This window comes from Haemaphysalis longicornis, unplaced genomic scaffold (assembly GCF_048455015.1).
Source record: "Haemaphysalis longicornis isolate Haplotype H1 unplaced genomic scaffold, Haemaphysalis longicornis Haplotype H1 scaffold_1, whole genome shotgun sequence".
In the NCBI taxonomy this organism is placed as follows: Eukaryota; Metazoa; Arthropoda; class Arachnida; order Ixodida; family Ixodidae; genus Haemaphysalis; species Haemaphysalis longicornis.
The window spans coordinates 138,136,137-138,162,181 of NW_027526203.1; the positions used below are offsets into that span (position 1 = coordinate 138,136,137).

Sequence of the window (26,045 nt, forward strand, 5' to 3'; positions counted from 1 at the left end):
CGCCTAGCGTGACTTGTCCAACGTTTCAGGCGAGCGGTCAGAGAAGTCGGGACCAACGGCCGCCGTTCGTTGTGGACAGGTCAGGGCCGGAAGACGAAGCGTCCAAGGCCAAACGCGAAGCGACCGCACTCGTATTCTTGGCCAGAGAAGCGAGCCAAGAGAGCGGGAACGGCGCGGAGGCAGAGACGCCGCTTCGAAATAAAGATTTCGAAACGCGCGCAGAGTCCGCGAGCAGTGGCCAGTGCAAGGCACTTCCGAGTTCGCAAGCGGGGAAGCTCTCGGAGAATGTTGACTCTTCCCCAGCGAGCGAGACGCGAAAGGACGCCGAGCAACGTAGCTCGAACTGCGAGCCGAATGAAAACTCTCGCGGTAGGTTAGTCGAACCGCCAGCGGCTGAGGCGGGTTGCGTGAAACCCTTCGGTGGAGAAACGCAGCCGGGCGACACGGAGAGTACGTTGCCACCGTTTTCCGATCAGCCGTTACGCGAAGACGAGCTCAAGGTCGAAGCGCTGCCGACAGGGCCGACAGAGAAATCCGGTGAGCTCGTAGCGAGTGAAGTTGACAGAGATTGTACCGCCGTCTCGGAGAGCAATGGCGTACCTGAAGTAGATAACGCACTTGCTGAGACGTCCGATAGAGGGCCGTGCGGGTCCGCTGATCGCGTTCATGTGTCGGTCTCGGGTTCAACGATCTCGGCAGAACGCTCAGAATCAGAGGAGGCCTCAGAGACGGCTTCCAACAAGATCGCGCACAGTGCGCGAGCTAGCGAGGTTTCTCGTGAAAGTTTGGACGGCGAGGCTAGCCAGACGAAGCCGCTAGAGCCCCCGGAAACAGAAGGTGTTCCTTCGGGTGCGAGCTCTAACGCGGGCGATGTGGTGGCAAAGCCTGCGAACGGGACACGAGAGACGAGCGAGCAACGGAGGCCGAGCGGCGAGCGGACCAGGCCTCTCAAGCTTGGACGTTCCCTGTCTTCCCTATAGGCGGCGTAAAAATCGACGCCAAACGTGACCAACCTAAAGCGCTGTTTTCGACCATCAAGCCCACCAGACGGCGCAGGCAAAATGTTACTTTTGGTATAGAATACAAAACATTCATTCCGTGGCTCAAAGAGCCCACACAGTTCGCTTACAATGTGTTATTTAAAAATACTATTAACAAGTTCCGCATCAAACATCCGTTGAGCAAAAATGTACGCAACTTTTTACGAACAGCCGACTGGTGCACCACCTCGTTTCTGAATTCGCAACCACAAAGCCGCCAATTCAAATTGAAACCGCTGCAACGGCCGACCGTTTCAATGTGCGCGGAGCACCGGTTTCGTGACTGTTATTGCTGTTATGTGCTTTTGCGTCCATCAGTTGTTGAGAGGACTGGCAAAACACGGGAATTGAGTGCTTGTGGAATGACAAATGTGGGAAATTCCGCATCGGAAGGCAGCTGTCGAGGCCAGAATATTCGATTCTTCCAACAGAAGGTGAGTGTTATGCACTCCGCTAGAAAGACGGTGCAAAGGAAACCGTTGTCGCCGTCAATACTTCATTTGTGCCCTTCGTTCGAAATCTTAGCGCAAGTGAACGAGTTGTTATGGCAAAAAAAAAAATGTTGTCACGAAAGCGACGTACAATTGCAGCGATCGAAATGAAATGATGTCCTGGCCTCTGTAAACTTGCGGATGTCAATAAACGATTTGTTCTCACTTGCTGCTCACTGTGGTCTGTGCCAGTCGAGGCCATCTGGTCACCTGGCGTAACATCACTTCACTAGCGCGGCGCAAGTAAACACGCGACCAGCGTGCCAGCCAGGAGCCAGCAGGAGCAGCCACGGCCGGACTCGACGCCCCTTTCGCGCGCGGGAGGAGGAGAGTTGAGTCCGGCCGTGGAGCAGCGAGCCGGCGGCCGCCGTGCGAGGGCAGCCATGTTATTAAGGAGCTCAAGCGGCCTGTGCAAAAAGCATCCGCCATGTTTACAAAGCCGTGTTTACAGCGCCATCAAGCGGGCGTACTGGGTAGTTCACGACGCCGCCACTACGCTTTTTCTGGCACTACAGGCTTAAGCTAGACCTTTGCTTCTCTAAAATCCTCCCTGTTCTGTGAGCGGACCAAAAGCTCTGGCAGTAGCTTAGCGGAGCCGCCGACGGCCGAAGCGGGTTGCGTCATCCCCATCGGCAGGGAAACCCAGGTGGTCGAGCGTTGCGAGGTGAACTCGATGTTGTCCCCAGTTCGCGATGGCTTGCTTGAAAGCAAGGTGGGGCACTTTCACCCGCATTCCAAGCCAGAGGAACGAAGGCGCTCAGGGCGAAAGCGAAAGTTCAGAGCTTTCTGCTATGAGCGGAAACGCGATAGCGAGGCATGCGTGCCGGCCGCTATGTTGGCCTTGAAGTCAGCTCCACGCGCGATTACGGGCGTCAGCTTTGCGAGGCTTGTATATGACCGGGGAAAGAGAACGCGTTTCGAACGACGAAACTGGCTTGTGGGGAAGAGCTAGTTGTAACGCTGCGTTCTTCGTTTCCCCATTCGGAACAGTCTGTTCCGTCATGTTGAGCTTCGGTTTCAAAAGCGCGCCACATTGCTTCTCGAAACTAACGCATCGGGTGTTTCGTGGCCTGTCAGAGTACGCGCTGGGTAGGAGCAAGTAGAGCACTTAAGAGTCGTGCTGAGCAGGCTCAAAGCAGGCCTATCAGTCAAACAGTCAAAAGTGTCGCATAGGTTGCGCCCAAGTGACGTAACTAAGGCATGTGGCGGTGGTAGCGCGGCCGACGCAGACCGTCAGAAACCAAAGTGGCCGCAGTCGTAAGCTATCGCCGACCAACGACTAAGTCTGAGATAAAGACTTTTTCGGGTTTGACTCGATAGGGCTAGACTTAAGTTAAAGATTACTCCACACTGGCTAGTCCGTTAGTGATGCTCTTACAACGAGTCAGCCAGTTAAGGTGGAAAGGACACAAAGTAGGAGGACGCGTTTTAAGCGCTGTAACGAGCCTGAGCGAGGAGCCAGTTCTAACGGTCCCCGACTTTTCGAAAGGTTCGTTATTCAGTTCGATACGAGCGATCGTGGCATGGAAGTTGTACTATGCCCAGAGGATGCGAACGGCCGGGAACGACCAGTTTGTAAGTCGCAAGCTAACTTGTCGGGAAGAGGCTTACAGTACTTCCGTAAAGGAATGTGGCTGCGTCGTGTGGGCAGTGCAGAAGTTTGAGTGCTCTGTAGCCGGTAACGCTTTCGCAGACGCACTAAGCCGTGTGTTCTAAGTAGTGCTACATTCATCCTCCCCGTGTCTTTCATTTCGCCTCTTCGTGAGCAGATTTTAGCGTAGCAGGTAGATGGGAGCAAAATTATTGCCCTCATTTGCTGCCTCAGTTGATTATTTCCGCACCGCGTGATTTCAAGTAATCAACCTTAGTTATCATTTAATGTCGTGTGTTACGTTTGACACTTAGTGTGAGTTCTTCCTTTAAGAGTTTTACGTCCCGCATGGGTCTCTTGGTGTAGAGGGTCCAAATTGGGGATAGACACTTAGCTAGGACAGTTTGTCACGTTTTAGTCTGGTGTTCTGATAGAGGACAGAGGGTGCTTGCTTGCGCTGGGTGTTGCCTGTTGTCGGTCGGTTCTTTGCAAGCTCCAGAACGATGAGCAACCGGTGCTGAGGACAGACCGGAAGAACCGGACGAAGCTGGTCGAGACACCTGGGCAGCACGGCGAGGTACCTGTGATCCGGACCTGACCCCAACCTGTTCAAGGAGAGGAACTTGGTGGAGCCACCCTTTTCCTGGGGCACTGGAGGTGTACCTGGATGAGCCTGGCGAACGAGCGCGCCCAGCATCCGAGCCACGTGGAGGCAGCTCGTCTTCACGGCGCATTGTCTGGCGGCGGGGGTGCTGTTGTGCCAGAGCGCCTGGCCCACAGGCGCTGCACGAGGCGACGCGCCGACAGCGAGGCTGAGTCACGCCTCTCCCTTTGTCGCTGCGGCGCGGCCGAATCCTGCATCTCGAAACGCTGCGGCGCGGCCGACTCCTGCATCTCGAAACGCTGCGGCGCGGCCGAATCGCTCAGCGGAGAACGACCCAAACAAGGGCATGTCGCTACGCCCGGAGGCGAGGTCACGGAGACGGCGGCGGCATCGCTCTCCCTTTCCCCATTGGCGGCGCAGCTGACTCACCGCTTCGCTACCATTCGTCGGAATTCAAACTTCAGGCAGCGACAGCCCTGATTGGAGCATTTCGAACTTCTTGGGGCCACAACGAACTCCCGGGCTATAAAAGAAGCCCGGAGGCTCTCATCGTCGGCTTTCCTCGGCGGCTTCTCTCCGGCACCAGTCTCTTCGGAAGCACCGAGTGAAAGGGTGCTGTCGCCTTTGTGCGAATGATGTAACGTTTGCTTACCCTGCAAATACTGTATATAAATGTTACTTCAACTCTTCGTCGGCTCGAGGACTTCGTCGCTCTGCTCTGCGCCGCGTCGATAGCGGACGGAGCAAGGCAACATCGCTACACCGGTGACTGCGCTCGGGTGGCCAGTCGCAACAGTACCCATTGCAAGTCTACGACATGCCCTTTATCACGGGCTGCTTGAAGTTGTTCAGCAATCGTAAGGGTCATTATTCGGTACCCGTTTCTGGCCTGAACATTTGATAGGAGCAGAAGTGCTGGCTTAGAGTCTGAGCAGACAACCCACCTAGCACTTTTCTGCGTTGTGGCAATAAACTTGAGAGCCTCCACAATGGCACAGAGTTCAGCAGTTGTCGAGGATGTTCTGTGTGACAATCGGAACATCTGCTCCACGCCTTATGCAGGCACTGCGAACGCGCAAGCGGGGCTACGCGTATTGAAAAATCCGTCCGTGTACACATGTAGCTTGTCCACGTGCGCGTTATACATATGCATCAGCACTAATTGGACCAACGCCGGGGAAGGAACATTGGCCTTCTTGTCGATGCCTGGTATTTCAACAGTAATGTTAGGCTGTAGAAGAAGCCAGGGAGGACTAGGATCAGGCCACCGTGTGAATCCAGGAAGGAGTGCCTTGTAGTCTTCCAGCATGGCAGAGACCCTGGAACCAGTTCGCTTCAATATTGCATCTGCTGGTGGGTGAGAGGCGTGTTTCGTGAATATTCTGAACAGGTGCCGAGTTATTTCTCTTAGCCGCAGGACCACAATAGGAAGCTCTCGTACTTCTGCCAGCACAAGGGGGCTTGACGTGGCTTTAGGAACCCCCAAGCACACTCGAAGACTTCTCGCTAATAGTAGAGTTTCTTCTCTCCAGAAAGTGATAAACCATTGAGAACTGGCAATGAGTATCCGATAGCGGATCTCACAAGAGCCCCGCGAAGTCTCAGTAGAACATCCGTGGAGGTTCCCCAACGGGCTCCTGCCAGGTGTCGCTGAACGCGGACGATGTTGTTCCCCTTGGTCTCCAGAACGTGAAGATGGTGTGATCAGGAGACCCTCCGATCTACCGTTATGCCGAGGAAACGATGGTTTGTCACAAGCGCCAGGGGTCTTCCCTCCAGGCATATATTAAATTCCCTCAATTGTTTGTCAGTATAAGGAAGGAGGCTGCAACAAATAGCGGTCCGAGTTTTATTAAAAAGCTTGTAAATCTATAAATACGTGCACTACGAAGCTGATTTTCTGTTTGTAAGTTCGTGTAGTCATACGATTTTGGACAATATGCAAAATTATGCCTGTGCTCAGCTTAAAAATTTTAATTCACAGATGTCCTAATTAATTACCTCATTAATAATTGTATTAATATTTGCCCTTCCAGCTGTGTTTTTTGTTTGTGGGCTTAAGGGACCCTAAAATATAAGAACACGCTCAGAAAACATTGTTTTGCTTGAAATAAAAAAAATCAGGGTTAAAAGGGTTAATGCAAAAATGGAAGTTTGGACCAGTTTATACCTCATTAAAGAAAGAACCAGCGCAAAACGACAACACACAAGAAGGTAAGAAACAGGCGCAGCGCTGAACTCACAACTAAACCTTTCAGCTGAACGGAGTGCCTTTTTATGGCACGCATCCAGCGAAGGGAAAACAAAGTAAAGAAAACATCGGTCCCGGAAGATTACAAACAATGTCAACAAAAGCACGTGGGGAAATGCCGGTCATCAGATAAAACAAATCTCCAAACAAAGAAGCATTACACACGAACTCGTTTTTTCCGCACCCTAACATAATACCTATGAGAAACCGAGTAGCGGAAAGTGCATAAAACACGCAAGAATGCAACTCAGGCAAATGAAAGCAGGAGGGGTCAGTTCAGCTGCAACAAATGCAGTTCCTGCGAAACGCACTGCAAACGCGAAAACGCACTGCAGGAAAGCCAACGTTCTCTGACGGTGGTGATGAATGATCGTGGGCAAAGTGAGAGAAACAAAACACTTCAGTGGGTTGAATAGTACCTGGGTCCATCGCGTTATGAAGCAGGCGTCTATCCCATTGCTCCATTTCGGCATGGTCAAAGCCGAGGCCAAACTCTGGCGACAACCAAAGAATCCGTCACGAGAAACTTCGCGTTCAATCATCGTCGTCGTTAGACGGAGGGGCGCATAATTTTTCGACAGGGAGAGCGAAGGCCTGCTTACGCACTTGTCGCCAAGGCTGTGAATTTCTGCTGCCTCCATGAGTTCTCGCACCAATTGGTCGCCATGCCATCCGATGCCCGAACACCTCTCAACTACTGGAGCATACCTCTGCAAAACTGGGCGCCTTTCACTCACACTCACTCACAAAATATACTTTCCCTCACGCAATCACGCTAACCATGCGATCTCACCACTCGATCTCACTCGCGCTCACGCTCACCACTGGGCGTCTCCACTTGCTCTCACTTCCGCTCACCCTGACCACCTGCCATAAGATCGCGCTCACCACTCGCACTCCCCCTTTACACTTACTCCCGCTCACCACTCACATTGGCAACTCGCACTGACTCGCACTCGCGCTCACCACTCGCATCCTCCACTCACACGCACTCGCACTGGCGTTCACCCCTCACATCGCCCGCTCATACTGACAACCCACAATCGCCACTCATTCGCTTTTCCACTCGTTTTGCTTCTTCTTTACAGGATGGCAATTTCTACTTCGCTTTATGTTTTTAAACCAAACGAATAATTTCATTTTGTTAAAATCTTTAATGCGGCCACATTGAGACCGATACCAAAATGATACAAATGCGCAAAATGAGGAAAGGACTTTAGGTATTTTACGGGAGCAACTCCACATTGGCTATGAGGCATGCGTGTGGAGGGTTAAGAAATAATTTCGAGTGCCTTAGGATAAAAGCGCTGTTTATAAACGCCTAGAGAAGAGGGAGAGGCTGGTCGCACAGAAAGAGTAGGGGAGAAAGCCTTCTCTTTCAAATACAGCATGAGCGCGCCCCCAATTGAACATGTTGGCTTCTGTCGCTGCCAACAGGCCTCAGCGCGGGGGCGTCGCTAGCCGAACCCCTTCACCCCTACAAGCGCCAGGCGTCTGGCGTGGTTACTAAGTGCCTCAGCGAGCACGGATAAACAAGTGTAGGCGAAAGTCCACGTAAGGTTTAGAAAATTATTTATTATAATTTTGTTGGTTGAGTAGTGACTGCTCATGCGATGGAGAGCTGCTTCTAGCTGGGGTGAGGTTCACTGGCGCCACAAACCATTCGCTGATTTTGCACAAGATGCGGGCAGAGCAAACGCGTGTTTTCTTCGCCACGGATCGTCGCGTCGGGGCTCGGGGAGGCGCCGCCGCGGAAACGGCCGCAGTTACGTTTACTGTCCTGCTCTTTTGCTTCGGCTAGCTTCCCAAAGTAATGCCGCTAGGCTTAAGTCTATTCTCCCTCTGTGTATATGGAGGGCGAGGGCGACAGTTCACGTGTACCACCACCGATTCACTTGGATTTAAATTATTCACTTTCAGTCATCTTATACCACATTATTATTTCTCTACATTCCCTACTTTCTCTTTGTTTTCTTTCGTACTTTACCTTGGTAATAGTCAGTTTGGTTCCTGTTACTCACGTTTAGCTATGTTAATTCACTTTTTACTCACTTTTGGTTACATAGGTTGCTTCTAATTCACGTTGATTATTCCTAATTTGCTGGGTTTCCTTCCGAGTTCACTTAGATGCATTTTGATTCACTCTGCTTCCTGGTAATTCACTTCGATGTAACTTAGTGCACTTATTGAACGAATTTGTTTCCCTCCGACTTTCCCGAAATCACATTGATTCCTCTCAATTTGCTTTGTCCTTATTGATTCACTTGGATCCATCTCAATACATCTTCGGATCATGCTCATTCTGTTTGCTCCGTCATATTTCAATTTCATATACCTTAATTCATTGAGTGATCCGCTTCATTCTCTTTAATTCAAGTTAATTCTATCTCGTACCGATCAATTCACATTTATTTCTTTTCATTTGAATTTTTCCTTTTCGTAATTAACTTTGATCGGTATTGTGAATCTAATTCACTTCGTTATTCACTTTGATTCCTCAAAATGCACATTTAATCACGAGCTGCGCGCAACATGTAGCAGACACACTGAGCCCATTCAAAGGGCCGGAGAGCCAAGAGGCAACTGCGGAAAGCGAAGTGGCAACAGAAGCTGCCAGAGCAGAGAGCCCTTCGACAAGGGGAGGTGGTAGCAATGCGTCTCGGCGTTCAACCGGACATGCCTGCTTCAACCGGACATGCCTGCTTTCGCATTCATAACCAATTAAAACTCAGTAGGTGTCCCCCGACTTTTTCTTATAAATTGCTGCACTGGACAAGATTGCTCCAGCGGCCAAGCATGGTCCAATTGATTTGAAACTACGTTCCTCATCAAAAAGTAAGTGTTTTCTCGCATGAACAAATACGCCTTATCATTCCGAGAAGTAGAAGATATTTTTCAACAAGCCTCGAAGGAAATGGACCTTTCTTTGTATGTAAACACCGTGACGTCACGAAGCGCACGTGCGCGACGGGGGACGTCTATTGGCGGTCGCGAAATGCTGCGGTGGTTGGCAGAACGCGCCAGCGCGAACGGCCCGACCGGGCCGCGCCACGCCCGAAGGAAACGACGTGCTGTTGGTTCGGACCGTCGCTGCTCGCCTGCATTACAGGCGAGGGGTCTAGCTAGCCTAGCTGAGGCCGTCGCACCTTCATGTGGCTTTCTGCACCAACAACCGCCGCAACACCACGGTGTACCGCACTGTCAATCGACGACTGGGGCATTAGGCATTTATGCTTTCGGATAATCAGTGCGCGACAGAATAACCGAAAAGGAATCATTCTGAAGGCTGTTGCTCTTGCGACGTATACCAGGGACGTTTTTTTTAAAGGTGCTTTGTGTTCAACTACATACTAAGGAAAGCTGCTTAATTTTTTTTTTTAGGTCCGCTTACGCCGAGCGGTGCCCCTGTCAGCGAGTACGATGCTGTTCTTGGTCTCCTTGCGTTGCCCAGACACAGTGGCGTGTGCATTTTATGCCGAGGGGGAAAAGGAAAGCATGAAAGGCGGAAAGAGCATAATAAACAGCAACAAAACAAAAATAAAAGAAGTCGAAGCCAAAAATTATTTCAAAAAAATATCGGGTGATGCCGTGCTCTGCATAAGTTACCGTTTTTTTTTCTTTTTCGCAAGCGAAATCGCGAAATGGTTTATCGTCATTCTGACAGTACACATAGCAGCCACATATCGTTAGCGCGCAGCTTGTGACAGTGATACTAAAATAGTTATTGGTAGTCACTATTTCCTGATAGTCAAAGTTATTCGCCTACGACCCCTGCTTGATACACCAGCGTCGGGAGACCGCAAAAAAAGAATACATTCACTGAATTCGTTCGCTTCGAGGAAACTCATTATTCGAGTTCCGTGTGCAGCAACACAGACGCGTAAGCGCGCCACCTCGCCGCGAAGGCACGGTGCTAAATGCGGGCACGGCCAGCATCTGTTTTACCGCAGCTTCGAGGCGTAATATAATTGATAAATATACACATTTATTGCCCTTACAAGCACGTGTTCGTCTCGAACAAATTCCCATACGACCAAACTTGTAGTCGATTTGGCGGTAGGCGGGTATCGCGGATCGCCCGTCGAAACATTTATTGCGCGCCCCATAGGCAGGTTAGAACATTTTTGTCAATTCTAATACTTACTCTACTTCGTCAAAACATGCCAACGTTTCACAGCACAAAAAATTACCTCCCCCCACCCAGCACTATTTCAGTGGACAAAATTCTGCAGGTACTGCATGTTTGCAGAGGACTGACAAACAGCATCGTTTCATGTCTCTAATCGGTGCGGACTGCCAATGTAGAAGGTGTGACAGCGCTATGAGGAACAGCAGAAGTTCGAAAATGGGAAATGTTGCCATGAGATAGCAGCAGACCATGTCGCTGCTTCGGCTGTCAGACTCTTCGATGCATTTTGCGCATCTTTATTAACCGCAGAATTTAACTCTCTGGGGACGCAAAAGAGTCTGATTCCACTGCTTTTGCTCGCACGATTTGCGTATCCGAAAGCACAACACCCCACCACATGACAAAAGCAAACACATGAACAAAAACGCCACCTTTGCGCACGTCCAAAGCAGCCTCACTGCACGCCGGTCCGAATGTTTTGCCAACCACCCGCCCGGCCGCACCAAGCACGTGCGCTGGCCGTGACGTCACGGCCATCGTGTGAAGTGCCCCGGGAGAGGTCCATTGTAAGGCATTTAGCGCGATCTATACTCGTAAAAAGCAGTTGTAATGCCGACAGTAAGCAAGGCAGTTTGCACTATTGCGCATTATAGTGCTAGAGAGCCGTTCAAGAGCAACGGCGTTTCCTATTAAAAAGCTTCAAATAAATTAAGCTTGGAAGACGGGCCACTGAAGTAATTACAAAATTGCCCCTAAAACTGTATGCAAGTTTGCAAGGAATGATTGGGTGATATTGTGAGGAAAAAAATTACGCCCACCTCCCCTCGCGGGAACCCTGGAGTGATGCGACGCTGAGGGGGGTTCAAGGGCAAGCGGAAAGCAACCGTCGACCGAAAGGCCGCTGGAGTGTGGCACACCGGTTATATGCGCAGCGCGCCCGAAGGAGAGGAGACCGCGGAGAGAGAGAGTACTGCACATGCGCAGCACCGCGCGCAGCGCCGCCCACCGGCGTAGTGAGAGCGCGCTGGGCCGCACACCCGCAGATGTTGAGAGTGTTCGCTCTCACCTGGGCACGCGCCGGTGCCTGTGCGTCTGCCGCAGCTATGACGCAACACAATCCAACACAATCCACTTTAATCCAATCCAATCCAAGCCAAGCCAAGCCAAGCCAAGCCAAGTTAATCGAATCCAATCCAATGCCCCTCGCGAGAGAGTGTTCGGTATCGGAGAGGAGAGGGGGTGAGCGGAGGATAGTGCGGACGCCGACGACGACGATGACGGACGCACGCAGGAAGGACAGGGCCGCCGACAAGAGATGCTCTCAGCGTCGCATCTAAAAAGGCACTGCAGCGGATACGGAAGTCACCCCTTTTCACAATCACTGGGCGGATTGAGGGTCTTTAGCCCTGGTAATTCCCCAGCTGTATTGGGCCAGCAGCAAAACTAAAAAGGTTAAACGTTGCGGCAAAGTCAGGGATGGCGCAACCTCCCAATCCCATTCCCCGGAATGCTCATTGGTCCAAAATCGTGCCCCGCATCTCCGTCCAGCTATAACCATCAAAGCAGCACGAAACCAGAATCACGCGTAGACAACACTGACTGTGCCAATCGAACGTTGCGTCCTTTGGTTTCGGAGCTGGAGCGGAGTTGATTCAGGAACCGCTGGGCCGGATCAAATACGTTGTCACTCAAACCGAATAATCTGCAGAGACCGCGGACGCGTTGCGCTCTTTCTCTTTCAAACGAGTTAGAAGGGGGCGACCAGACGCCATCAGTAACAACTGGGCGCTCCATTTTTGTATAGGATAACATACTACTGACAGCACAGGCGTTGGCTAAGTAGTGTGCTTAGCGGCGTCATTACCTCTCCCACTCGGGCTACAGCATTGGGAACTTTGGGCGCGTGGTGAAATTACGTGTGGTTGAGCGCCTTTAGTCCCTGCTGTAAATCGCAGCGCTGAAACTTGGGTCCTCAGAGCAAAGGTCTAATCACTAAGTGAAATAGGGTTCCCACCGTAACTGCTAGGCCTCAAACGCTACACAGACCTTGGAGGAAGTGCTTGACATTCTCGCCGTGAAAATCATATCGTTGCTCTCGTGACATTGCATGCAGTTTGAACACATAAAAGAATGGGGGCTTCTATTTAGAAACCAAGCCTGAATATTCAAGCGTATATTGTGCCTTGGGTTTAAACTCGTTTGTGGGGCCCACTGTTTATTTACTTGAGATTCCAGCCCCAAAAAACAAATTTCCCCCATATGCTTGCTTCGCGCCAATTGACGCCGCAAGACGATAGCGGTTGGGGCGCCACTGCCAGGCGGCGTTTCTTGCCTCCTACCAACCCTTTCCATAATTCATTCAGCCCTCTCCTTTCTGTCCCCTCTTTTGTCTCCCCCTCGCCTACAGGCATTCTGAGCTTCCCGTTTTCCTCTGCCCTTCCCCTAGCTGTCCCGATGAAGATGATGATGACAATGATGATGATGATGATGATTTCTATTGGTTTCCAGTTTGTAGCGGGATCACGACGTGTCATCTTCCTAAAAAGGACTAATATGCCTATGTTTTATACTCTTGGTTTAATACTAGGTCTGCTTAGGACAGGCACAAAAACTTATTACGCACAAAATACTTTTTTTCCTGTTACAGGTGGTAACTGTCCTAGGAAATATTCCCTTCTCTTCGTTTTGTCCACTAGCATTCCAATTTTCTTTTCATCGACTCGACGGTAGCATTTCGGCTGGCGTACCCGCAAATTTTCCCGCCATTTTTTCGCCGGGCTACCATGGTTTCCAGACCAGGACTGCCCTCTGCTGATTAGCTCGCATCTTCCGTAAAGGGAGCGGATCTGTCAGCCCGCTCTGGTTAAACCCCTGCGCGCTCGAGCCACGGGCTCGGGCGCGAACCCGGGTTTTTGTTCGCTTCGTCCCCATGGTTGCCAGACCATGACTGCCTTCCCCTTTACGGACTGCCTTTACTGGCCCCATACGTTTGTAGAACCTTTCGCGGGGACGAAGCGAAAAAAAACCAGGCTCGAGCCCGAGCCCACGGCGCGAGCGAGCAGGGGTTTGTAACCAGAGCGGGCTGACAGATCGGCGGCCTTTACGGACCCCATAAGTTTGTAGTACCGCCCGTGGGGACGAAGCGAAAAAAAACCCGGGCTCGAGCCCAGGGGTTTGTAACCAGAGCGGGCTGACAGATCCGCGGCCTTTACGAATGATGCGAGCTAATCAACAGAGGGCAGTCCTGCTCTGGCAACCATGGTAGCCCGCCAAAAAAAATGGCGGGAAAATTTGCGGGTACCCAACATTCTGCCCTCCTTATTCTCCACCTTATTTCCTCCCTCGTCCAATCCCACAGCCCGTCCCGCTCCAGTCATTATTTCCTATCCCTTTTTTTTTCAGAACATTCATACCTTACGCCAAATGTCGTCCCCCCCCCCCCTCTTGTTCGTGCTAACTACCACGGACCCATTTGTTTATAACTAGTAAACTCATACTGGCGGGTTACTTCTGGGCACCGCCGCGATCGGCACTGCACTACGCAGCCGCGGGCTGTATTGCGGCCGCTTTCATTTCGTCCATCAGGTGCCGCTATCCTCTCCTTCTCCACCACAGCTACGAAGCTTTGATGATGATGGTTGGAGTTTTTTGGCGCAAGGCCAGCTGGGGCAAAGAGCGCCAAACAAAAGTATCTTAAAAAAATCAGTGGCTACTAAAGCCAGAACAACAATAAAATCAATTAACGGCAATGGTGATGGCTGGTGTATAGGGCCAGATTTGATTATGCGTGATAGGAAATGAGGTTTAAAAACTTTACGTCTGACAAATACTCAAACACACGTTTCACGGAAACTATGGCATCGTCACCTATAAACAGCGATGGATGTAGTGGGATATGTTATCTTTAGAGTTCTCTGAAGTGTTTGTGTCGTGTTGTGTGAAGTGCCTTGCATGTGATTAGTATGTGCACCACGGATAGGGCCTCTCCGCACCTGCTGCACTGGGGTCTAGAAGATCCCGTCAGCAGATACGAGTGCGTTGCATGGGTGTGCCCTATCCGCAGCCTACCCAAGGCGACTTCCGTGTGTCTGTTGTGTGAGTCAGCTGTGTACCGTCCCAAGTGTGGCTTTATTACATGTAGTTTGTTGTCTATCTGTTCATCCCAGTGTGTTTGACATGTTCTGCACAGGTGTTGTCTTATGTGTGGCTTGAAGTCTGTATAGGGTACCGTTGTTATGTCTACAGTTTTCCCGAGCGCTGCAGCAGCGGCTAGCTCGTCTGCCAACTCGTTGCCAGCGATCCCAGAGTGTCCTGGGACCAGGAGCAGCTCATGCTTTCGCGCATAGACCGACATAATGGTGTTGAACACAAGATTAACTGTGTGGTTTTTTGGGGGCCTGTGTGATGACAGTGTGCGAACAACATTTAAGGAGTCTGAATAGATGATGGAATTGGGAATTTGATTTTCAAGAATGTGTTGTACGATTCGTAAAATTTCATACGCTTCTCCTGAAAAAATGGTTGTCTGTATGCTCATGGTTCTGGCTGAATTGAACTTCGGACCATGCGAAGCGCAGGACACCATATTGGAGGTTTTAGAAGCGTCACTGTAGAATTCTGCACGTGGGTATTTAAACTGCAAAGAAAGAAAGTGCTGCAGTATTGCAGCTTGCGGTACCCGATTTTTGTCAAGTTTCATAAAAGAAAGGTCGGAGGACACAGGACGAACTTTCCAAGGAGGTAAAATGTCTGAAAAGGATGATCTGTACACATCTAGAAACGAAGCGCTAAGATCTGAGGCTCGCTCTCTCACTCTAAGTGAAAAGGGCAGCGGAACGGATGGGCGATTTACAAAAAGCACAGATGTGGATGTGTCGTTAAAGACAGGATAAAAACGATGGTTATTCAGCGATGAAATTTTAAAAGCATAAAGTAAGTCCATGTACGTCCGTTGGTTCTCAAGGCTCCACTTATTACACTCGGCATACAGACTCTCGACAGGGCTAGTGCGAAAAGCACCCGACGCAAGCCGTAGCCTCAAGTGTAGCACTGGGTCAAGCATTCGCAACGCTGGTTTAGTCGCCGACCCATATACCACACTGCCATAGTCTAAACGAGACCCAACCAAAGCAGTATAGAGCTGTAGTAGGAGTTCTTTGTCGGAACCATACGATTGGTGGGAGAGAACCTTAAGTATAGTCATTGTTTTTAGACATTTATGTTTAAGTTCCTTGATGTGTGGAATAAATGTGAGTTTCTGGTCAAACACAACACCTAAGAACTTGGGCTCCTTGTTCACAGGAAGCGACACGCCATTAAGAGTAATGTCTGGGTCCGGATGGACCCCGCGCTTCCTGGAGAACACAGCGCAGGAGCTTTTTGCAGGATTCAATTTAAACCCATTCTTGTCTGCCCAGCCGGCAAACTTCTTGACACCCAGCTGGACTTGACGTTCGCATATTGACATATTACATGACTTAAAAGATATTTGCACGTCGTCTACATACATAGAATAAGAGATTGTTGGTGGGAGTGAATTTCCAAGAGAGTTCATCTTTACTATAAAGAGAGTGCAACTCAACACGCCACCTTGCGGTACGCCATTTTCTTGGACGTGAACCTTTGAAAGTGCACAACCAACTCTTACTCTGAACGTTCTCTCCGACAAATAACTTACAAGGGTGTTCAACATATTACCCGAAACACCGAATGACCTGAGGTCACTAAGGATCCCATAACGCCAAGCGGTGTCGTAGGCCTTCTCGAGATCGAAAAAGACAGTTAAACAGTACTGCTTATGCACGAAGGCATCCTTGATGTATGAGTCAAGTGCAACCAGTTGATCGTTCGTCGATCGCCCCACCCTAAAGCCTGCCTGGCAGCTCTCGAGAAGACCATTGTACTCGAGGAAGTACACGAGCCTGCGATTGATCATCTTCTCGAAGAGCTTGCACGGGCAGCTCGTCAGGCCTATTGGACGGTAACTTGAGGGGGACGACGGGTCCTTTCCCTCCTTCAAGAAAGCCACTACAATGGCCTCCCTCCAAGAGTGTGGAATGTTCCCCGAAAGCCATATTTTATTATATAGATCTAGAAGTGCTTCAAGTGTGTCTGCGTGTAGGTGTTGTATCATTGTGTATGTAATGTTGTCTGGGCCCGGAGCTGAGGGTTTACACGTGCTCAGAGCAGCCCTCAGGTAATGTAGTGAAAACAGGTAGTTGTAAGAAGTCTGTGATTTGTTGTTGTCGTGTAGGGACTTCTTTTCACAAGAGGCTTTATGTTTCAGGAAAGTGTTCGTGTGTGTGCTGATCTGGACACGTGTTGGAAGTGTTGTGCGAGTGTGTCAGCCTGGTCTTCCAGTGTGTCCTCTGTTGTACTGACCAGGGGCAGGCTGTGTGTCTGTTGTCCTTTGAGTTTGCGTATACGTGTCCAGACTTTGTGTGTGTCTGTGTATGAATTAATGGATGTCAAGAAGGTGTGCCAACTCTCTCGTTTTGCCTCACGGCGCACACGTTTTCCTAACGCCTTGGCCCGTTTGAACAAAATGAGGTTACCCGATGTGGGGTACCGACGAAGGACACCCCACGCCTTGTTCTGGGCCTCTCGCGCCCGCCTACAGTCCTCATTCCACCACGGCCTCCGCTGGTTGCGCGGGGCACCAGAGGCGTGGGGAATGGACTTTTCGGCGGCGTCGAGGATGTGCGCCGTGAGGAGTTGTGCGGCTTCATCTACGTGTAGGTGTGCTATGGATGTGTGGTGTAGTTTCGATGTCTCTGTAAATGTGTTCCAGTTAGCTCGGGCTTCATTGAACCTATTATGGGAAGATGAACTGCTTGGGCCTTTACCTATATATGTAAGTGAGGTGGGGAAGTGGTCACTGCCATATGGGTCAGTTCCCACCCCCCACTAGAGAAGAGGAAAGAGAACTGCGGAGCCAATAGCCAAGTCAAGACATGAGTATGTGTTGTGTCCTATGTTATGATATGTAGGCTGTTTATTGTTGAAAAGGCATGCTCCAGAGGATGTAAGAAACCTCTCTATCAGGCGACCCCGGGCATCCGTACGAGATGAGCTCCAAAGAGAATTGTGAGCATTAAGGTCGCCTGTTAGAATGTATGGTTCGGGCAGCTGGTCAACCAGCGCCTCGATGTCAGAGCTCAAAAGTGTAACATCAGGAGGAATGTATATGGAGCATACCGTTATCAACCTATTAAATATTATTAAGCGTATTGCTAAAGCCTCAAGGATAGTGTTTAAAGTGACAGGGTGGCATGCTAAGGATTTCCCGACGATTATGGCCACACCGCCAGAAGAGTGTGTGCAGCCATCCCTGTCTTTCCTGTATACCAGGTAACTATTCAAGAAATTTGTGTGTTTAGAATTCAAATGTGCTTCCTGAACACACATTACACTTGGCTGATTGGTATGCAGAATCTCATACACGTCGTCAAGATTATTCAGAAGGCCTTTGCAGTTCCATTGAACAATATTTTCTCTTCCCATTATTTATTATGATAGCTACTGGAGTGTATATGTTTATGTGTCGTCTTTCGGGGCTGTGACTCTTGGATTGGGCTTTTTGGGCCTATCTGTAGGCTTGGACGATGGAGGCCGATCCTTGCGCTGCGTTGCAGGCAAGAATGGCACGACGTCCATCTCGTCGTCCAATGTCCTGGGTGTGCCCGTCGAACCGGGCCCCCCGGACTTGGCCCCCCTTCGGGGGCCCTTCGTTTGACCCGCCACCGCCGCAGGTATCGGAGGCACCAGAAGTTGCACGGGTGGTTCGGTGGCGGTGGGAGCCGGTGCGGGGCCCGTGGTGTCCATGGCACCCTCCAACGCACTGGAGGATGGGGAGGCAGGGACGGGAGCGGCACCGGTTCCGACGGAAGAGGTTGCGACCACAACCGCTGCTGGGTGAGCGAGCGGTGCAGAGGCTGGTTGGGCTGCCAGAGGCAACCCAGGGGGGGAGGGGGGGCGGGACCAAGTCCGACTCGCGATACTGGGTCGGCGTACCTCCCCAGGGGGAAAGAGGCGAACCTCTTCCGCGCCTCTGGGAAGGTGATGTTCTCTGTTTCTTTGACATTGATTATTTTCTTTTCTTGTTGGAATTTCTCACATTTGCGGGAGTACGCCGCGTGCGATCCCCGGCAGTTAACACAAGTGAAGGTGGTGGAGTTGCAGTTATCTGTCGGGTGGTCCTGTGCGGCGCATTTGGCACAGGTCGTTTTGCCGCGGCAAGAGTTCGTACCGTGCCCGAACCGCTGGCATTTGAAGCAACGGCGCGGGTTTGGTATGTACGGTCGGACTGGACATCGTATGAAGCCTGCATTGACCGACTCGGGGAGCGTTGAGCAGTCAAATGTCAAGATCAAGTGTTTTGTACGGATTTCGGTGTCATTTCGACGCATGATTATCCTTCGCACTGTCGTCACACCGTGGTCTCGAAGGCCATTGAGCAGATCTGTCTCCGTTTCGTTCACCAGGTCAGGATCGGAGATGATGCCCTGGGAACTGTTCAGCGTGCGGTGGGGTGTGATCTTTATGTCTGAATCTACCATGCGGGTTTGTTTGAGGAGGTTGATAGATTGCTGCCTGTTGTTAATCTCGATCAGGATTTCCCCTGTTCTGAGTTTATTGGCTTTGTAGGATTTCCCTACAATGCCCTCAAGGAACTTGGAGATGAGAAAAACAGACTGTGCAGTGACGGTCTTTGACTTGTCAAGAGATTCCATTATTACAAAGCGGGAGAAATTGTCAGGTTTTGGAAATGTCAACTCTGGCAAGAGAGGAAAAGAGACTTCGGTGCGGCCCCTTTTCGGGGGCCGATCACGTTTTTGGGGGGGTTTTGAACTATCCATATAGCATAGGAAAAAGCAGGGGACGGGGGTACTTTCTTCGCACGGTTTACCCTGATGCCGAGAGAGGTCCCGGAGCTCCCTGCCTGGTAAACAGACATCGAGCCCATCCACCGGAGCTTGACCTGGGTTCCGACGGCCACCGTTCGTGGTTTCTAACCCTCCACCTATAAACACATCGCCACGGTTGGATCCAGCTTATGTTTGGGGGCTCGGGGTCCGCGGTATCGCCAGTACCGTCACCAAGATTGCTCAAGGTGCCCCGTGCGGGGAGCTACGAAGCTTTGCAGTCCGCTTTGGTTTTCATTGTGACATTATCTGGTCGCTCGCCCGCGCTTGCGAGAATGCGCCGTTTCGCCTCCTGTATATTCTTGCTCCGTGCTCCTGGGTCACCCATGTATTGTTCGGAGGAGCCACCATTCACCCACGGGTGACCAGAGCTCGTTCTTTGATTGGTCGCCACTGGTAGATAAACACAGCCCTCCAATTTCCGATCATTTGAGACAGTGACCCGCGTAAGGGCACAGTAACTTTTCCGGTTGATTTTGGTGACATGCAGACAGACACACCACAATGTTTTTGTTTAAAAAACAGAGAAATAATGCTCGCGTGAACAACCTCCAGCCAGTGACCTACGGACGCTAATGGAAGACTTCTTTCTAGCATATGTAAGAGACACTACGCCAGAAAAAGCTCTTTTTATGTACCATGAATTTTGATGGAATGCACTAGCGTTTTGAACTCCGAGCGCCTCAGCGTCGAACTTTAGAAACCTTTAAAAAAACCATCAAATTCCTAAGATTGCCTTGCTAATACAACCATGTTTGTTTTAACGCAAATGTTAAACAATCAGGTTCCCTAACATGACAAAGAGATGAAAGCATGGTCACTCACCACCCCCATTGCACACCCCCTAAGAGGTTCCAAGTATTAGTGTCTGTGACTAGCGGCTGCTGTAAACCGCTCACGCGAATTGATGCTATGTTTCCTTATGAAAACGCTGCTTCAATTATACCATATGTTATTTACACATCGATTGCTCTGTATTTAATTCTTTCCCCATGACTTTACTTCTGACATCGTTGAGGGAGAAATTTGGAAGCTTTTCCCTATTAGCTACCATTTTCAAAAAAAAAAAAACGTGATTCCGAGACAGAATAAAATTAAGCGAGTCATCGGCGGTTACTCTTCCCAACTGAAACCACGGCCTATGTTCTCTTTATGGACCCTAAAAAACGTGACCTAACGGGACGTGACCCACATGTTGTACCACGTGATAGCATGCAATAGTTCAAACAAGTAACACTGGCAGCGCTTCTATTTCTTGGAGGGCTGAAAAAAACGATCTCAGTTTTTTTGTTTATCACTTTCCAAGAAAAATATTTCACAACGTATGTTCCAGAATGCTGTGGGACACGGAAAGAGGCAAAGTAGAGTCATGAACAAATGAAAAGCGAACACAAAATACCAACCAGCACACACAAATAGCGCTATTTCTTTCAATGCAAGTAATAATGACGCGTTGCTTACTTACAAAACGTGACCTAACGGGACGTTAGGTTCCTCATGTTTACTAGGGAGCATAAAGAGAACATACGCCGTGGTTTCAGTTGAGAGGAGTAAACTCCGATAACTCGCTTAATTTTATTCTGTCTCGGAATGAGGTTGCTTTTTCGAAAATGGTAGTTAATAGGGAGAATTTTCCGTAAAACGTTTTCTGGTGAGGCGCAACTTATTTGTATCCTAGATGACATTGCCACTGCTGTTCATCAGGAACATTGCATCGATTGTATTTTTATTGATTTCTCTAAGGCTTTTGACTTAGTTAATCGCCAATTACTATGCATGAAGTTAAGCAAATTAAATGTGTATCCAAACTTTCTTTCTTTGATTGAAATTTTTTTATCTAATAGAAGTCAGTTTGTAGCTGCCAATGAATTTGATTCACCACCCTGTCTAGTAATATTAGGGGTACCACAGGGTTTCGTGCTGGGTCCTTTGCTTTTCTTGATTTGTGTTAATGATTTCATTTCAGCAGTTACTTCAAGCATTAGGCTGTTCACAGATGGTTGCGTTATTTATAGACCTATCACTGCAGCTTCTCACACTTGCATACTTCCGAGTGACCTCCATATTATTACTGCATGGTGTAACACATGGAAAATGCGTTTAAATACTAACAAATGCAAAACAATTACATTTTCACGTAAGGCTGATAGCTCCAATATTTCCGACTACAATATCCAGCGCTCTAAACTAGAACTTTGTTGCTTCTTACAAATATTTAGGAATTCATATCACCAACAATCTTTCTTGGCAACTTCATGTAAATTTTATTGTAAATAATGTGAAACGTAAATATATGATTGGGTACTTGCGACGTAATTTCACTATGGCGCCTTCACAGCTTAAACTAGTTTTATATAAAACTTTAATTCGGCCTAAACTTGAGTGCGCGTATTCGGTATCGAATTCCATTATGATTATCTCATTAACATGTTGGAAATGGTACAAAATCATAGTGCACGCTTCATTCTTTCTAACTATACTCGGACATCGAGTGTTTCTGCTATGAAACGCACATTAAACCTTCCCAACCAATCCCTACGCAGAAAAATTGCCCGTTTATCAGCCTTTCATAAAATTTATTTTTCAAAAGCACTCCTACAAACTGAACTTCTTTCAGCGCCGTCATATACATCATCCCGTATTGACCATCTCCATTAAGTATGCATTCCCCACTACAACACTAACTTATTTTTTGCCTCTTTCATTCCCAAAACTGGTAACGAATAGAATCGCCTGCCCCCTGCAATAGCTAGTATAATCGATGTGCCTTCATTTAAGACTTCCATTGAAAGTTACTTTTGTTCCTAATGATTGGATTTATGCTCCCAACTATGTTCTTTGTACTATTCGCAATTTTTTCGGAGTCTAATATTGTTTTGTCGTTGTTTGTCCCGATGATTTGTTTACTTTTGTTTTTTATGATGTTAACGCCAATAACTACTCCCTTCTGTAACGCCCTAGGGCATTGAATGTATTCAAATAAAAAATAACTAAAAAAACAAAGCTTGGAAACCTGGCTTTCCAAATATACAAATAGCGCGCCATTATTGGACCTTAACGAACAATATTTTTCAATTTTGCGTGTTCTGGTTCATATTTTTGTGTTCGCATTTCATTTGTAGTTGACTATACGTTAGGCAGCACTGTGTCTCGTTTCGGCATGACTTGCACGATTTCCCTTGACGCCTTTGAGAGAGGTTCGGTTACTCACTGCGTATGGCCCAAGGTTCGAGTGATGAGAGCCCACGAAGCATCCTCAGCAAAGCCAAGGAGCAGTCCGCAGACAACGGCGCTTCGAGCATGCGCTGCTTGAGCCAAGGCGGCACATTGTGAACCGCTTCGCTTGCCCACCGGCGGAAAGTGGTCGCTAGATTCTCTGGAGGCGAGTGTTGGGTCTTGCCATGTCCCGGCACACTGGTGTTGCGGCTTGTCATGCGGCCCCCATGGGCTGACACCGCGCACCAAAATCCCAAGAAAGATACTGACGCCACAAGAAAGCACAACAATGGTCTCGTTCCCATGTTGACGTCCTTGTGATGTGGGTGATTTTCCACACCAACACGCGTGTAACGATACTCCAGTAAGCCCTTTCAAGTGGTGTATCTCGGGCGACTACTGAAGAAATGGAGAGGAGCGCATCTGCTGCCGAGTCCGTCAACTCGTCGACTGCAGCAAATGTGGCGGCTCAGTCCCGGCGCGTGCATCGGAGGCGTAGCGTATGAGGCTGTGCGCGTGGAGCTGCAGCAACAACAAGCCTCTTCCGAGGAAATGACATGTTCGCCAGGACATCTCGCCTCGCCGTTGGACAAACAAAGATCTCCGTACACTCGAGAAAAATATAGATAGGAAGGTCTGCGTTCATTTACATAGCCTCTGATCGCCAGCAAAGGTAGAATTTTCGAACTGGGAAGCGTACGTTAGTCCTGAATGCACCCTCTGATACGAAAATATCACACCGACCTGTAAAGTTTGTCAGCCATGAATGAATACGCTGGATGCATAAGTGACGCACTCCCCTATTATGAAGGTCGCATTAAACAGAATGAAACTTCGTTAGGTTAGGGATGGTTTGAAGTATGCCTGTTGGGCAGGACGTTAGGAAACTTGGAAGCTACAAAACCTGATACACCCCCCCCCCCTCAAAGTCTTTAAACACGATGACAAAGATGGCGACTTCGCGAGCTTTATTAAATTACTATACCTAATTATGAGGGTTCCAGGCGTTGTCTGCAGGGTTGAATCTCCTTCTGGCTAATGGATCTTGCATCTCGGCCTCTTTCCTTATTTGCACGTGCCGTGAGTACAACATTCTCATTCGGGTAAATATACACCTGGAGGAAGAGTGGCTGCGTTGGTGGTGAATATATTCTTTCCCAGTCAATCTCGCGCCGGCAGCTTTTGCTAGTAAAACCGGCGGGGATAACACGTGCTGAGATGTCAGGAGTGAGCGGACCTCTGAGCGTGAAATTTTATTGCGTTGGGACTCGGCTTCAGACTTCCTCGAAATCAATCAGTCTTGACTGCTGCATGCCTGCGACGCGATCGCTCGCCTTCACGAGCCAACCCTTGCGTAGAACAGTATATGTTGAAATCAGGTTCTTATAAGTTTAAGGCATCGACAGTGCTTGCGGAACATATAAACTCCATTATAGAGGGACTTTAGAGGGCGGACTTGTTCTTACTCAAGTTGAAGTGCAAGAGACGTATGGCCGTATGCTGAGTCTGTCCTTCACTCCCTGTGTTTCCTGAACTCGGCTGAGTGGAGCCGGAGGCAGTGGTTGAGGATACCGCAATGCTTTTACATGCGAAAATTGCTTTCAAGTGTCTCCTTGACGGATTCTGCGGAGAAAGGTTCAGAATGTGGGTTTAATTTGTCAATTGTAGGGACATTCTATAGTTTAAATTGTTAGTCGTGACTGTAGTCTATAGACAAGAGGGTTATTTGATTCCGCCGATCAGTGTTGGAGATATGAGAAACATACATTGCCTTATCACATAAGCAGTATTTGTTTGAGTACTACTTTTTTTTGTAGCTGTAAGTCAAGTTGATGCTTTCAGCACAAGTAAATAATCACCACAAGCCCCTCGTCCACTACCGGTATGCACAGTGGGCGAATCACTTTGGAAGTATGCATAAATACCGTACTAATTAATTTACTTAAACTGACGAACTAATAGAAACACCTCAGATTTTTAGTTTTTAAACGCCATTACATTATTTTTGAATTCGAATGCAGTGTTCACAAAAAACACCAGCCAATTGCTCACTGTTTGTAATGCAACACCAGGATTTTAAGGCCACAGCCTTGTCTGTCGTGATGTGCGAAATTCCGGGGCCGTGTGGTCGGCATGACTGCAACGGTAACAAAAATACCACTTTCACAGACGTCAACCTACCCGTGGACAATTGTGATCCCACTGGCTGTGACGGTAACATGCCCGCCCAGCATTCTTACTCACTCATTGGATTCGCCAGCGACAATAGCAGGTGGCTTCAGAAAATCGCGATCTATTCAGCGATGATCATTTGGCTGCGACGTCAGCGTAACCCCCCTCCCCCTTCCCCCTCCAAAAAAAAGTTTCTCATACTAACAGAACGGGAATGATCGGTGACGATCACAGCTAAAGTCGCGTTTCTATGGCGCAAATGAAAGCAGGGATGAGTGTCTCGGCCTTTAGAAGGCTTGGAGATGTCGAAACTGCTGGCATCTTCATATATATTTACTCTTTTACCAGATTTACCAGATTTACTCCTTCTAAGCACCCCCTTTCTTTCCACGATTGCAGTGCCCAAATTGAGAGGTGTGCTTAGAGTAGAGAAAGCTAAATCGCAACTTTTTTTTTTTTCCCGGCCGTATCTCGACTAATGTAGAGGAATAATGTTTTATTTGACAAACATTCAAAAGAAAAATAGGTACATACAGTGAACCCACCGCTTACCTCTTATACACAGTCCCCTTCACAACCATTCGAGTTCGTTGTGCCGCTTGGGCCTCCGTTCTCAGTATGGCTCAGCAGGTCATGTTTTGTTCTAGCTGTTGACGTGGTTTGTAACTGAAAACTTCATAAATGACTTGGCCACAACGTCCACTCGGACCCGCCTGCACGCGCCGCAAATCCACCTTGCCATGCATGGTTGCTTTGGAAAAGGGGGTGCTTAGATTTGCATGCAAACTTTTTTTTTCATTTTGTTTCCGAAAGAAGGGAAAGTATTTATTTATTTAGTGGTTCTGTGCAACGTGAGTCGAAGTCAACGTCAGAAATACAATTCTGCCTCGACCGTGTCGCAATGTCGCAATAGGACGACGTCGGCTTCGTAAAGCGAAGGACCCAGGTTCGATTCGCACCTTTGCGTCGCTGATGCTTCAACCGAGATGGTCCTCAGCTTGGAGTTCTACAGGACGACAAGCGAGCTTGATTAGTACCTCGCCCGATTGTAAACACACGCGAAGGCGCTGCTGCCGCTGCAGCCTTGTGGCACGGCACCGGCACCACAGAAATTTGTCTGCACGGGTGCCGCGCGTTACTTCTGAATCGGACGGACCTTTCGCTCCATCTCTCCGAGCGTCGAACACGTGTTTAATGGTTGCCTAACTGTTTGATTGATTAACACCAGTGCCGATTTCTTCATATAGTTTATCCGTAATAATACGGCTAACCTCACCGAATAGTTGCCGAACCACTCTTTCAGTGCGTTTTCTCTTGATTCAATGAGCACGTGATTTTGCGAACACAACCTTAAGGAGCTCAAATATACCGAATTTACTGGTAGTACCAACTACCACAATTGAAGCCTTCAAACTGCGCCTTGTACACTGGCTCGAAATCATTTTGAGAATATCGATTGTCCTTGTAGCCGCCCCTTAAATGAGGCGCTTATTTTATGAGGTATCGATCATGCATGTACAGAAAGGGATGCAGTTTACCGGACGACGCGAGAGCGTAGCAAATACCACCGCTGCGCACTCCGGAGGCACGTCCCTTGCTGTCGAGAGCAACGTGGCTCGCCTATGCG

The 26,045-nt window shown here is 49.1% G+C and overlaps 1 protein-coding gene across 1 annotated transcript in view; it reads right to left on the reverse strand.

The window, feature by feature from the left end:
- LOC144136972 (nose resistant to fluoxetine protein 6-like) overlaps positions 1-23,168 on the reverse strand; it is a 187,564-nt gene extending 164,396 nt beyond the window's left edge. The window contains exon 1 of the mRNA XM_077669437.1: positions 22,242-23,168. Within this exon, the coding sequence (XP_077525563.1) occupies positions 22,242-22,551 (310 nt within the window). The 5' untranslated portion in view covers positions 22,552-23,168. The remainder of the gene's footprint in view (positions 1-22,241) is intronic.
- Positions 23,169-26,045: the final 2,877 nt, after the last annotated feature.